The following is a 15,220-nucleotide window of genomic DNA, read 5'->3' on the forward strand; positions in this document are numbered from 1 at the left end:
GATTAGTTGTAACATTAGACTTTATTTGATAAACATTTTAACTGTAAAATAAAGACTGTAAAAATACTGTAGGCTGGTTAGTTTTGTAATATTTTTAAAATATATTTTAACACGGATGGAGCCATTTTATTTACTCACAAAGCATTCTGGGTAAATGATGACGTGGAGAGGTCATCGGTGCGAGTGAGCTATATCCACCCTGAAGGTTAATCTTGGACAATATCTGATGATCGACTCGTTTAAATGAAACCAGAGAGCGTTGACAGAGAGGAGAAGGTAGAACTGACTCAGCCTGTAACTGAAGATATGGATGGAGGACAACAGAGCTGCTTCATGGAAGAAGAACCTCAGCTTAGCCTGTTAGCTTTAGCGTCAACACTGTATTGCCTTATATGTATTAAGTCGGCGCTAGCGCGACAAGCTGAACTGAGGTTCTTCTTCCATGAAGCAGCTCTGTTGTCCTCCATCCATATTTTAAGTTCCAGGCTGAGTCATTTCTACCTTCTCCTCTCTGTCAACACTCTCTGTCTCCTTTAAGACAAACATCATTTTTTCCGTGTGTTGGCAGACTCCAGCCTGCTGCAGGACAACGTAGCGTTTGTTTTGTGTTTGGACACTCTGGGGAGCGGCGACTCCATCTACCTCCACGTGTCCAAACCCCCAAAAGAGGGGACCCCTCAGTATGCTCTGCTCAAAGAATTAGAGACCGTAAGAACCCCCGCTGCACGGTTGAACCGTCGCATCACAACAGCGGGGTGCCGCTGGACTCATTTGTGTCATCGTTTCCTCCCAGGTGGTGGCCAGTCAGCACCCCGAGGCGAGGTTCTCCATGGTCCACAAGAAGATCAACCTGGCCGACGACATGCTGGCCTGGGAGCACGAGCGCTTCGGGATCCGCCGCCTGCCGGCCTTCACGCTGTCCCACCTGCCCTCGCACCGCTCCGCCCGGCGCTCCAGCATCATGGACGTGCGGTCAGTGTCCCCCTCCTCTCACCATGGAGCAGGAGAGCCCCCTGCTGGGTGGGTTCACCACTGCACGCTGCTTAAATCACCTCAAAGAGTTGCTGTTCTGGTGTCCAGCTGCCTGTCGTCCCCTCACCGGGTTTAACTCTCCCCCTCAGTGTGGCGCTCGCTCTCTGTTTTCTCTTTCAGGACTTAGTTCTCTGTTGTCTCCGTTTTAAATTTTCCTCCGGCCTGCGTGGGAGAAAACACTTTGCGACTCTCTTCTGTGTTTTTCAGCGTTCCTCTGAGCATCTTCTCTGCTCTAACCGCACAAAATCCTGTTTGCTTCCTGCAGGCCTCACGTAGATGTGAGCAAGCTGAGCAGGAACACCAAAGTGGTTGCAGAGGCTTTGGCCAGGGTCATCTACAACCTCACAGAAAAGGTCAATAAAATGCTTTGATGCATGATGACAGTTTGATTATTTTTTTTATTTTATTTTGGTTTTTAACGTGTTTTAATTGATTCTTTACTCTTCTGCAAAGGGAGCACCTGGAGACCTGCAGATTTTCACAGAACAAATGGTACGTCACTTCACCCATCCCTCTCTGAAATGAGCTGAAAATAATCTTTTTATTTGACTTTTACGTTTAAAACTGGTGAAAGTGAACAAAACGCTTCTTGATCCGATGACTTTCGGAGCGTAATTGGATGAATTTGCTGTGTTGTGTGCTCCTCGTCAGCAGGTGCAGGAGGAGCACCTGTCAGCGGTGGTGGACTGGCTCACGGCTCAGCCTCGAGCCGCTCAGCTGGTGGACAAAGACAGCAGCTTCGTCTCCACTCTGGAGTATCACCTGGGACGTTACCTCAAGGACGTCAAAAGACACTACGTCAAAGCTGACAAAAGGTTAAATAAAAAAAAACTGTTGAAATGAGTCAATAGAAAAACTGTAAATATATTGTTTTTATTTTTTTTTGTAAGCTTTTAGGAATAAGTTTTGTTCTGCAGGCTTTAAAGGGAACTCTGGTTGTAACATGAGACATTATTTGATAAACATTTTCCTTCAGCTGTTTAGGTTTTATAGATTCAAAAAAATACGGTCACACACAGGGCACCATTTTGTTTCCCCTGCAAAGCATGCTGGGTAAATGATGATGTTCACTACCAGCCGGTGCGAGGCTGTGAGCTCTTTCCAGCTTCAACATTAATTTTGTCTCAGTTTAGCCTGTTAGCTTTCATGTTAGCGCACACGGCGTTAGTTCCCAAGCTAAAAATGTTAACTCAAGAATTAACGCCACAGTTATTATTACTAATAAATGTGACCCATCATATCAAAATAAGGATTAAGTCAAATTTGGTCAAAATGACAATTATATTTTCATGTTTCTGGCTTTAAAAGCTACAATTTGATACCTGGATCATTCTGATATCATAAGCTTATCCAGAGATATGACTTAAATGGTCTTGTTGGTTATGATAATATTTTACTGTTTGGTCTGAATCCTAATTTTATGTAAATTTATTGAGTAATTTTTTTTTTTGTTAATATAGAGGAAAACTCATACAGTATTATTTGTATACTAAGATTTCCCAGTTGGAAAGAAACAAAAACATTGCTAGCTCACAGGGAAAATCTTAAAATTTTAAGGCATTTTCCCTCAAAATCAGTTTTTTTTTTGTTGCTGCTGCTCAAAAAATGCTTCAAAAATGTTTTTTAGGATTATATTTCAGACAGTTCATTCAAATAATACATTGATAAGGCATTTATTCATTACATTTTGACAAAATGCAATTTTTGCACACGTTAAAATCAAACCCCTATATCTGCCTATTTTTCCACATTCCACTTTTGGACTTAATCCTCATTTCGATGTGACGGGTCACAAATATGCAGCGTTAGTTTATATATAAATAATGCTATATCGCCATATACATTTTACATGTTAGCTCGGGAGCTAACGAGAAAGCTAACAGGCTAAGCTAAGTTCTCCTTCCATCATTTTCAGTTCATCACTACGTCCTCGTCTCTGTCAACACTCTGGTTTTATTTAAAAAGTCTGATTGTCACACATGGTACAAAGTTAACGTTCAAGCTGGATAAAGCTGGCACCAGAGGGGAAAATAAAAATCCTAGTAACCATCTTCCTTTACTCAGTACAGCTTAAACAGTATGACACTGTCTGTGTGACAATGTCTTTTTATTTGTAACTTTTATAAAAACTAAAAAGCCTACAGTATTTTTACAGTTGAAGTAAATGTTTATCCCTTTAAATCAAAATGTCTATTAAAGGGGCTGCAGATCTAACATGCAGATTTATTCATGATGCTTTCAAATTTCTGTCCCTCAGAGATCCAGAGTTTGTTTTTTACGACCAGCTGAAGCAGACGATGAATGCTTACAGGTGAGGGCTCAGCCGATGCTTCTGTCTTTATTTCCTTTTACAGAACTTATGTTTTTAAATTAAGAGGTTTGTAGTGACGTACACCTGCAGTGTTTACTGGATAACGAGGGTTTCAGCACCAGGGACAGCACACTGAACACATCAAGTGACAGGCAAAGCCTCCAGCTGCTGTTGCAACTTTCTGTGTAGAGAACCACAAGAGATGTTACAAATCTAGTTGAGGCGACACATTTCTGATACAACTCAGGTGTTCTTCGATACGCTTCATGACCACCTTCCTATTGGGAAGGTTTGCCATTCATTCAATATTGTGACTTTAGGATGACATCCATGTTCTGGACCAAAGCATAAAAGATAGACCNCACACACACACACACACACACACACACACTTCTTGGTATTTTGATATTTTATTTTCCCTTTCGTTTCTGAAATTAAAAAGTCCTGAGACTTTTGTCTCAGCCTGTATTTGTTTCATTATATTGGGATGATGGACTTGATTTTCCTTTTTTTTTCTCTTCCTCAGAGTGAAGCCGGCTATTTTTGACCTGCTGCTGGCTGTTTGCATCGCAGCCTACTTAGGGATGATGTACCTGGCCATCCAGGTACGTCCCTTACAGAAATATCAAAGTGGTTACACGAACTGAGTTTTCATTTGCTTTTCGCACGTTAAAGCTCGAGTGTCGGTAAAGTAAATACTGCTGAATCATTTGTTCTCTCTGCAGAACTTTGCAGTCCTCTACAGCGTGGTCCGTAGAATCACCCAGCCCAAAACCAAGGTCCATTAAAGCTTCGTGTTTTCCCTCTGATCCCGACGCTCCTGTCAAGAAGAGTGAAGCCCGACCGAGCTGCTGTTCTCCCTCCGACCAGCTCACTTCCATTTCCTTCATCCGGATGCACAAACGATGATGTCAAATCCTGTCTTGCTGCCAACTTTTTTTTTTCCCCCTCACCTCCATGTGGTCTGATGGACCAGAACCGTCAGGAATCTCGTTTCTCTCTGTCTTTGCGTTCATTTGAAACTCCTCACTCGTGTTGTTTTTGTGAGATCCTTGTTGACACCATTGCAGTTTTTCATGAGGTTTTTGTGCTGATGATCACTTCCTGTCACCAAGCGTTGTGCGGTGTCGTGTTTATTAGGCAGCTAAAGAGAGAAACGGACCGCACAGAGCTCACCTCTGTCTCTGTCTTTAACAGAACAGATTCTGGTTTCTCTCACTTCTTTAAACGCTCACGTGAACTTAAAAAAGTTAAAGATTTTTTGATTTTTACTGAAGTCTTCCTGAAGTAAAAAAAAAAAAAAAAAACAACACTTGTGTTTTCATCAGAGGTTTATAAAGTACTTGGACAAAAATATCTAAGTTAAAATACTTTGACAGAAAATGATTGGTCAAAATTAATTTCACTGATTTTAAAAAACGATAATTAAGTAAAAGATATAAAATTGCACTCTAAAAAATGTTGATTTTATTCAACCAAGTTATGTGAAGTGGTTCTACAAAACCGGGTTAAAGGAAATGTTTCAACTCGGTTTATTGGAACCAGTTGTTGTAACTTGAAGTCAATCCAACACATCATGTTTTAGAGTGCACAAACAGCTCTGTTTATGAGCAGTTCTAATCATAATTAAAGTCATAACTAGGTGTTAAATTTTAAGGTGAAGAAGTAAAAGCATAATTTTTATGTTTTGAATGCAACAAAATAAAATTATGATTTTAAAAAAGTGACTTGAGAACTGTTACAAAGTGAATTTAGTTAGTATACACCTCTGGTTTTGATCAATATGTTTTTTAAACAGGAAGTGAGTTTTCTAATTTATCAGTCTGTGGAATCACCTTTATAAAATTCCAAGTGTCTGGAAAAATAAACATTTCTTTCTTTTGTTATCAGTTTATTTGACATCAACTTAATTAAATGTCGGACAAATAGCAGTTTAATTACTAATTTCCTGCTGATGTTTGATTACAGCCATCGAAGAATAAACATGAGCACGTGAATATTATTAAAATTAGAAGACGCTCTGTGAAAACAAACCCCTCACACAAAAATACTGTTTACAGACAAAAAAAAAAAAAACGTGTGAAATGTGACATTTTTTTTTATCTTTGTGTAGAAATTAACCCACTTCATGCATTCATGTCTTTATTCTTTACGTTGCCTTTTTGGAGACTGAGGTGTTATGATTTATGTTTTCCTGCTAATGCTTTTATTTTTTTTAAATTCTAATTTAATTTTTGATTCTGGATGGTGGTAGGGGGGTTGAAAACATCTGACTGCAGAAGATCCCAGGCAGCAAACATGAATTTTTTTTTCTTTTTTTACTCGATCAGATCGTGTGGTGTGTGACCCTGTTTGTTGAAAATATATATATATTTTTGAGTGATTTAAGTTGATAAATTAAAAACTGAACGTCCTAAAATGAGCAATAATGTTGGGATAAATAACGTTAGCGTTATATTGATTGATTTTTAAGGTGTTTATCTGCTTTGCTCTGCTTCTGCATGACCCCTGATCCCATCCCAGTGACAGGACTTTAATTTATTGCTGCCATTTGTTTTTTTGTGCACTGAAATGATCTCGAAATCCTGTTTTCACCTCAGCCGTGACACTTGATCTTTGCAATGAATTATCTGTTGATCATGACAGAAAATAAAACCATGAAAACCAGCAGAATGCCTCTGTCGTTGTTTACCGACATGTTTTATTTCATGAGGAAATAAAAACAACACATTGACAGGAACTCAAACTGTATTACAAAAGAGCAAATACAGATCTGATCTCAAGTAGTCATCAATCAGAAAACATTTAATCTGAAAAATAAAAGTTAAATAGAATAATTCAAAGAGTTTAGTTTATCATTAATTTATCGTCAATAAATATTGCCCAGATCTTCCCTTTATCATTCTGATCGCAAACAATAAAAATAATAATACTAATAATAAATTACAGTGCGATGTGTGAGAAATACCTGCAGGGCTTTAAAACCCGTCACACCTCAACCAGCTCAGTCAGAAAAACATGGACATTTTGGCACAATTATAGCATCAAAGAAGAGATTTAATGGAAAAAATGAGGATGTTCAGTCTTTAGACTCTCACTTTCTGCACAAAGTTTCTCTTTTTATTTGTTAATAGTGACTCAGGAAGTATGGACTGGTTTGGTGTTCGACTGCTGATTACAAAACTCAATAAAAGCAATGATTGTCCAAAGCCCAGTCTCAGCTTGTCACTGCAGTCGACGCAAACAAACAAAAAACAGCTGACTGCTCCGTCTGCGGGACGCTTTGCTCGATTGGATTTTTGTTGTGCAGACATCAAATATGATTAGATTATTTTTTTTAGCTGATCTTGACAAATCAGAGCCGATACCGAACAGTTGAGAGGTTGAATCAATGAATCTTTAGTGTATCAGCTAAAACGAATAATTTTTTGCATAAATGCGCATCGTTTTGTAATTTGACTTCACCATTTTCCTTAGGAACTCGATAATTTCAGGGGTGGAGCCAGAGGGGTGGCACCTGATTGGCCACCCTAAAATGATTGACAGGTGGGCGGGGATCACATGTGGAAATTAAAGATGAGTTCTAGAGCAAAAATGGAGCAGGTACCTGTCAAACAGCTGTTTTGTCTCACCAAGAGGAAACAAAAACTACTAGTTTAATATAAATCAACCGTTACATGTAATAATTCTGTTTAAAAACCCGTTAGTGAAAACTGGGCAGCATCTAGCAGCGAGTCTGTAACGTAGCAAGAACATCGAACAACTAGAAAAGTTCATTAAAAACTCTGACGGCCATGTGGCCACCATTTTAAATGTATAATTTTGACTGTACTGTATGTTAGTGACCGGAGCTCCTGCCACACCAGATTTAAGCTCAACATGTCCAAAAAGAGCTAGGTTTATTGTACATGTCAACCCCTTCAAACGTTAATCTGTATAATGAGACTCAAAAATCTGTAATTTCTGCAAGAAATCCGTATCAATCACACGGCCGTTTGTCGAGATGACAGCACCTGCAGCAGTGCAAAGAAAGGAGGAAATGAGGACGGGAGAACTTGTCTGGCGGCAAAGCAGGTTGGAAGGTGGTAATTTGATGTTATTTATTGTTGGGTTTATTTATTTATTTATTTATTTTTACGTCCTGCAGGCTCTGACGTTAAATAAATTTGAAACTGAGTTTTTGAAAAAATAAGTAAAACATGAAAAAATCTGTGAGATTGCTCTATATTTCCGTGTACCTGAAAGATGAAGGAAACTGTAAATTACAGACAATCCGTACATCTTGACATGTATGTTGTTGCCATTAAAATTTGCTTTGGTGGCCATTTTTGATTTGCAGTCTATTAGGGATCACTCTCAGCTACCAACACACCAAGTTACAGCTCAGTGGCTCTAAAATTGTCTGATTTATAGTTATTTGGAATTAACTGAGGTGACCATCTTAAATTTTCAATTTGCATTCAGAATATATTGAGGATTATCGTCGGCTACTATTATACCGATTTTCCGTTTTATGTGTCTAAAATTGGCTGAAACATAACTTTTGCTCCAGTTAGCTTTAGCACTTAGCTTAAACTTTAGTTTTCAAAATGTCACGGGGATTGCTCTTGGCTAACAGCATAACAAATGTTGGATCATTCTTATATACAGTCACAAATCAGTTCATTGTATCTTACAACAGCTGATTTAGAGCCATTTAAAATTGGCTGTGGCGGCCATCTTGAATTTCCAAATCCAGGGTAGTTTTCTTTAATCGTATGTGCCCCACCCTAAAAGACCTAGGCCACCCCTTGCAAAAGGTCTAGCTCCACCCCTGCTTCGTTTGGGGGTAAATCAATAGAAACGCAGTATTTTAGAGTGGAAAAAGATAAAAAGAAGCTTATTGATTAAAAATGTCCACAGACGTCAGAAATCCCCTGAGGTGTGTAAACCGTGATGAGTTGAGTAGAGGCGTCTGAGAAGACGTCTAGGATCCGTTTGCGCTGCTTTTATTGACTCCAAGGTTGAGCAGAACTTTGACAGACTTTAAGAACATCTGGTCCACGTTACAGATCCGTTCTTACGGTTTAAACGTGTTGGATCAGCGGTACAGATGTGCGGGGATTACAGTAAAGTCAGCACGGATCCAGATGTTGACGGAGATGAAGCTGGTCCCTGAAAAAACATGATCGGAGCACTGATTCGTACTCGACAGAAGAAAAAAAATCTAAAAATGAACAACTGTCTACACTTAATTGAAACGTTGATTTGTGGAGTCTGGAAGACGAAACGAAAACAGACGCCTCCCGCCCTTTTTTTTTTAAATCTACGAACTTCTAACACCTGCGGCGCGCTCAAGCAGCACAAGCATGCTGTTCATCCAAACAAAAGCTGGAATTTGATCGAGGAGGTAGAACTGAGAGAAACATGCAGCAAATAAAATCTATCCCTTTCCCCGGAGTTGAAACTCATTTCTCTCTGCTTTCTGGGTCGGAGACTTTAGACTCGTATTTAAAAACCACAAGATGCTTTGGAAGAAGTCGGAGGATTTTTGACAAATTTCCAGTCATGCATTCAAAGACGTTTACTCTTGATTTGTATCTTTTTAGGCGATCTCCCCCCGTCATGATCTGGTCGAAAACATGATTTATATATCAGTTTAAAATAAACACCCAGTCAATCAATTCTAGCTTTTTTTGCTGTCATTAAACCAGCAATAAGCTTGTTTGCCTTCATATCAGTGCAGCGGCAGATGCTCTGCAGCACAAACAAAGTAATAAAACAGGAATGCCAAGTGAATGATCCACGATCGTCACTTCAAGAGCCGGACTCTCAGTTTAAATCTTACAAAATAAAAGCTTTTTATTGTTTGTTTCTTTTAAAAGCTGCAGCCACTCTTTGAACATTCTAAAGCATGCAAATACTGTCCCTGGCTTCTGGGTTCAAAAGAACCAGAAACGTGTGGTGATCAACACTGACTTTGTACTACGACGTAAAAATGAAAGCAGCTCAGGACAACGCCAAGCAGACTCCCGTACACCACCAGAGTTCCTCTCCATGTGTTCAGGCTCAGAGGATGGATGGATGGATGGATGGGTGGATGGGTGGATGGGTGGATGGATGGATGGATGGATGGAGGTTAAAGAGGAGGATGAAGGAGCTGTTTGTTTGTTTTCCCTCATATTACAAACAGGATGTTTGTTCAGAGCAGATCTAAACTCTCCCTTAAGGGTGAAGTCAGAGTCCAGCCCTAACGACGGTAAGACAACAAGTCAGCTGAAGTAGCATTCACAGTGCTCTAATCAGATGGAAATGAAAGGCTCTAAAAAAACTAAAAGAAAAACCTACATTTTCCTTTTTTTTTCTACTCTCTTTTTATTTGGACGCTCTTCTGTTTGAACACACCGGTGTTGGAGGAGGAGGAGCCAGCTGGGGGCGATGGAGAGCCTGTTATAGATGCTTGTCTTTGGTCACACCGTTCTGCGTGTGCTTCCTGCACAGAGAGAGAGAGAGAGAGAGAGAGAGAGAGAGAGAGAGAGAGAGAGAGAGAGAGAGAAAGAAGGATAAGATGTGGGAGGTGACCAGCTCTCAGGTATGTGACGGTTAGATATCTGAGGTGTTCAAGGCCGGCCAGATAAGGAACGCCACATAATCACATCTCTGTGGTAACTGGTTTTTCTGATCCAATCTACTGCTTGTTCTGCCAGCAGAGCTTGGACAAAACTCTCTCCAGTCAGTATAATCTGAAGGGTGGGAGGGGCTGAAACACTTTAGGGTCTTCAAATCTGCAGGGGTCAAAGGCCACAATGATAGTGACGCCCAAACGACTGTCAGCCACAAGATTAAAGGTAACTTCAGATAAAAAATAAACAGATATTCTTTGCTTTTAGTCAGCATTCTCTTGGTTAAAGCTCACTTCTGCAATGTGCAGACGCCACAGCTTTTATAAAAAGTACTAAAAAAACTCCACTGTGTAAAAAATATAAAATCTGTGTAATCTTTGCAGACGACAGGATTTCTGTCGCAATCTTTCAACTCGACTGTGTCGTTCTGATTTATATCAAAAAAGCAAAACAAGACAGAAACCGCATTTCGGCTGCAGAATCAGACCAACTTACAGCTTATAAAGTTGGTTTAGTATTTAGTTCCTGTTAAGTTTAGGAAACCGTTCGTGGTTGTACAACAGTAAAATCATTCATAACATTTAGTTTGTGTTTGCAAACCTATAAAACCGCTGTGTCCGTTTTGATTTGTCATAAAACTAAAGATTTATTGACGGTGGCGGGGGGATAAAAGCTAAAAATGCACCTCACCTCTGAGCAGAGTTGTGATGTCCAGCATCATCATCATCGTCACAGTTTTCTTTGAGCAGCTCAGCAGCCGACTTCTTGCCGTCCTCGTCTTCATACTCTCTAACGTCGTTCACCTCTTTCACCTTTAGCAGCTTCACCACGAAAATCACAATAAACTGCACAAAGCAGAGGAGGGCAATGTTTTAGCTTCAGTTGAAGAAAAAATAAATAAATAAAGAATATATAAAATAATCTGACTGTCCTCACCAAGAACCAGTAGATGTTCATGAGCAGCAGGGCGAAGAGCAGCGTGTTGAAGAAGAAGTAGAAGGGAATGTTGGGGACCGACTGGATGCTGGACACACATGTGGCGTACAGAACTTTAAGGGGGAACCAGTAGAGGCGAAACCAGAACCTGGCAGAAACCAAACAGAAATGTCTCTTCATGAGTGGAGAGACAGCAAAAATGATGGAACAAACACACGGCAGGAAGTAGTCCTAGAGGAGGCGGGGTCAAACTCATTTTCACAGAGGGCCACGCGAGCGTTATTAGTGGTCCTCAAAGGCCCAGTTGTAATTAACTTTAACTAACCTCGTCTCGTTGCTACAGCTGAGCACTAACAGAGCTCTATGTGGTGTTTCCTGCATAGAAACAGAGTTTTAAAAATACTACATATACGACTGACTAAATGTGAATTAAAGAATATAAACAGAAATTCTTAAGTTAAATTTAATACATTTTAAACATACTGTGACATCAATTTTTTGTAATAATACAAATGCATTTTTGGAAGGATAACACTGAGAACATATTACAAGATTATTTTCACGCTGCTGAGATATTTGCATGTGACGTAACAGGAAGTGATGTCACAGGGGAATATCTGCATGAAAACAGAGCTAAGCTAAAACGCTCTACAGTCCAGACTGTGGAGAGGAATCTGATGTTTTAGATTATTTTGAGTCGCTATCAGACAGAAACAAATAAAAGAATCAGAGTTCAAATCATAATGTTTCAATAAACAAAGACCAGTGAGTTCTTTTTCTTAAAGGAGTCCTCCTTTGATGTCACTTCCTGTTTCCCTTTTTGCTGAGCCAAGTTCAAAAGAAAATAGGTCAGTTATGTGTCCAAATGTGTAAAATAATGTGTGGTATGCCAAGTTTCTTAAGTAGAACAAAGTTTTTTTTGACTTTTTGTATCTGAAGGATAAGCAGGTCACAGGCACTTTAATACCTTTTTAATAAAGTCACAATATTTTTCAACACTAACACGACTTTGAGCTGCAATCTGTTGAACTTCAGTTGGAGGAAACTAATTATAAAGTAATAGATTTGTGACATTATCTTATTGAACTTTTGTAGTAAGGGTAGTATTATTACAGTACTGGATACATAATCATTTCTTTGCCTCAATAAAAACACTCACCTGTATACAACTATTATTTAACCATAAACCTACAGGATGGATTTTTAGAATAGACAGAGGGGAAAAATGTTTAGTTAGTTCAAAAAATTAATGCCTAGTCAGATGATGTTTAACCCAGTTTAATGGCCCTAATTTTTTGCTAATTACATTTACTACCTTTAATAGCTGTAACAACCCTGCAGACACCCTGAATACAGAAATACTATGAAAAGTAAAAATAAAAAATGTTTTTTAAATGGTTTAACACACTGCTGAGTTGTGGTGAGTAGACGCCGTCTTGAAGTCTGAACTCTCCCACTCTCCCACAGGGAATTCCCACTGGAGGTGCGTTCCAGTTTAAATTTACAACTTGTAAGTGGGACATTCCCACTTCCCAGTACAACTGGGCCGCAGCAAAAATAACCAGCAAAAATGCAGCAAAAGAAAGATTTTACACAACAAATTTTCGCAGGCTGCCAGCTAATTTTGAACCCTGTGCACCTCCACCTCGTGCTGGGATGGCCCCATTATGCGGGTAAAATAACTGACGTGCATTATGGGAGATGTAGTTTATAGTCAACGCTGGCTTTAAAGCATCATATGCTTATTTTAAGACTTTAACACAACTTTGAAGCTCCTGTGGGTCACATAAAAAGGCCTTGAGTTTGACACGTGTCCAAGAAGCTCACCAGGTGATGCTGAAGCTAACGGAGGCCATGTTAGACAGCACATCGTTGATCAGGTGATAGCCACCTCCTCTGGACTTCAGGTAGACGTTGAGCTTGGTGAACTCCAGCTGGACGTCATTGATGTCATGCAGGAACAACACCAGAATCCCCACGTTGTGGTACCTGCAGGTCGGAGAGCACAGTCTAAAGATAAACTGTTCCTGCTTTAAATCGAACACTTCATTTGGAATATCTGTCTCAGTTTCAGGACCCGTCCTGCTGCGAGTGGGAGTTTTGTGGCGAATCGCCATAAATCAAACCTTTACCAAACAGCACAACATACCTGAAGGCGTAAGAGAAGCATATGAGTGCCAGCGTGATGATGTGATGGACCACCATGACAGCAGAGTCCTTCCTCCACGTGTCCATGTTGATGGTGGCGTAGATGGAGTGGCCGTAGAAGCTGCCCTGGATCAAGTAGGCTACGGCGATGTCTGTAGGCACGGTCATACCGCTCTTCCAGTCTGAAGAAGCAGGAGGAGGGGGACATGAGACATTAAGGACAGGATCTGCCTTTAAGAGGTATGTGTCCACTGCTGCAGTATGTCTGGATAATTCAGAGTAAGTGTTTTAATGTGCAGCTGGATGATGAGGATCAGCTGGAAGGATCAGGTTTTACCCTCAGCAGCATTCAGGGGGGTTTCTAAAGGAAAACAAGCTTGTTGGGACAGGCCGGGCTGGCTCACGGCTCCGAGGCCTATCAGGTGTTGGACGGAAACTTTCTCCTCCGATGTTTGAACAAGGTTCGTCTTCAGCAGGATGAGGTTTCTCCTGCTTCGGCCCTGCCGTCATTAAACATTAAGCAGAGGTCTGTCAGGCGGAGCAGAGAAGCTGCCAGGATTGTTCAGGAAACCGAAACGCCACAATCCTGAATTTCCCAAACTGTTTTAACAGCGTTGTCTCTCTTCTAGCCTCCCCCTCGTCATCAGTCGAGCTCTATTACTCTGCACGTCCACACATCTTAGACTGAGACAACTATTAATGGTGACGTAGCCGCTAAAGACGAGCCTCCTGCTGTCAGATACCCTCTGTGAGCGCTGACACGTCCGTGTCTGATGGAGCAGGCGGAGAGACGATAAAAGACTAAATGTAACGTAAAATCCCTGGAGAACATCCATCCTCCATTAGACGTGAACAAGTCTGCAAGAACTGGTCTCCATTAGCTACTATTATAAAGAGCTTGTGCTGCAACTGTTGCATGAAGTCTAATGTTTTTTTTTGTAAATGTTAATTATGAGAAAGAATTTAAATAAACTCAAAACTGCTAATGGGTGAGCTATTAAACGCACAGGATATAAATCATCAGACTGCACGTCCAGTATGTAAATCTCTGCCTATTTGAGTAATCAAAATGGCTCTAAATCCCCAACTAAATCTCTACAGAGTTACTCTATAAAGTATCCTCAGCATCTCATCTTCCCAGAAACCTAACCCCAGGTTTATCTAACAAGATTAGACCAGAAGAAATGGATTAGCTTCACTGACATGAAGTTGAGTGTTTTTGTTGCTTTTTTTGCGAAATCCAGACAAACCACTGAGTAAATAATCTGTTTACTGTTCAACGTCTTACTGTAGAAGACAGAGGGAGGGTCGTGGAAGAAGGAGTAGGAGGTGAAGAAGAGCAGGTAGCTGCTGTAGGACCACGACATGGTGTAGAAGACCAGCTTCCACGCACTCTCCGGCATCTTGGCAGCATCTTTGGGCAGCAGCCTGCACCACTGTGCAAGAGGCTGCAAGAGATAGAGCAGACAAATTAACGTTAAAAAAAAGAGAGGAAGCACAAAGAAATAAAACACAGTAATCTATTCTGATTTATATAAGCGGGATAAACAAACACAAACATGACTCGGCATTTTCAGCAGGCTTTCAAACGGTCAAGAAGCTGAATCAGCGCCTCTTGAAATTAAAACTATTCATCATAATCTTCATGAATTTATAATTTATGAGTTCTGACTGCTGGATCAGACTGCAGGGATTTGTGTTGGAGCTGCAGCTTGTTTAATGTCGAGTCTGCGTCAGATGAAAGCAATGAAAATCAACAAACTGAGGACAATATTTTTGCCAAATGAGAGGAGTGATAATTAAAGTAAAAACTTTGTGGAAAAGTAGTTTTCAAACTTTTTAGCTTCTGGTTAAAAATGTGGGCATAATAACAATCAAAACAAACCTAATAACTATGATAGCAATTTTACTCCATTATGATTAGTGTTTTTTTATAATTATGGTGACAATATTTCATTAATAAGTTATTTGCATTTAACCTGATGTCTGAATATTATCTGGGGGCCCTCACTTAATGTTTCATGACCCACAAAGGGGTCCCGACCCTAACTTTAAGAACCACTGATTGTTCCCTGTTGAAGTGTGATAGTTTGTGAAATGTATTCCTGGAAAATTAATAAACCACAACTTCCCATTTTTCCTCTGGAAAAATTCAACATACTGATATAAACTGATCAGTATATATATATAT

General features: G+C 40.0%; 2 protein-coding genes across 4 annotated transcripts in view; one reads left to right on the plus strand and one right to left on the minus strand.

Moving 5' to 3' along the window:
- ncln (nicalin) overlaps positions 1-4,614 on the plus strand; it is a gene marked incomplete in the record, with an annotated part of 13,945 nt that extends 9,331 nt beyond the window's left edge. The window contains 8 exon segments of one of the 3 annotated variants that reach the window (XM_014000615.1): positions 569-708; positions 794-1,020; positions 1,298-1,385; positions 1,486-1,524; positions 1,684-1,847; positions 3,290-3,343; positions 3,870-3,948; positions 4,069-4,614. In XM_014000615.1, coding sequence (XP_013856069.1) covers positions 569-708; positions 794-1,020; positions 1,298-1,385; positions 1,486-1,524; positions 1,684-1,847; positions 3,290-3,343; positions 3,870-3,948; positions 4,069-4,131 — 854 coding nt within the window. 3 annotated transcript variants of the gene reach the window in all.
- A 938-nt stretch (positions 4,615-5,552) lies between these two features.
- The window catches only part of cers1 (ceramide synthase 1), a gene marked incomplete at its 5' end in the record, with an annotated part of 30,077 nt that continues 20,409 nt past the window's right edge, over positions 5,553-15,220 (minus strand). Inside the window, 6 exon segments of the mRNA XM_014000635.1 lie at positions 5,553-9,815; positions 10,636-10,790; positions 10,882-11,029; positions 12,709-12,870; positions 13,031-13,211; positions 14,318-14,477. Of these exon segments, the coding sequence (XP_013856089.1) occupies positions 9,773-9,815; positions 10,636-10,790; positions 10,882-11,029; positions 12,709-12,870; positions 13,031-13,211; positions 14,318-14,477 (849 nt within the window). The 3' untranslated portion in view covers positions 5,553-9,772.

The sequence above is a fragment of the Austrofundulus limnaeus genome, unplaced genomic scaffold, assembly GCF_001266775.1.
Source record: "Austrofundulus limnaeus strain Quisiro unplaced genomic scaffold, Austrofundulus_limnaeus-1.0 Scaffold8, whole genome shotgun sequence".
NCBI lineage: Eukaryota > Metazoa > Chordata > Actinopteri > Cyprinodontiformes > Rivulidae > Austrofundulus > Austrofundulus limnaeus.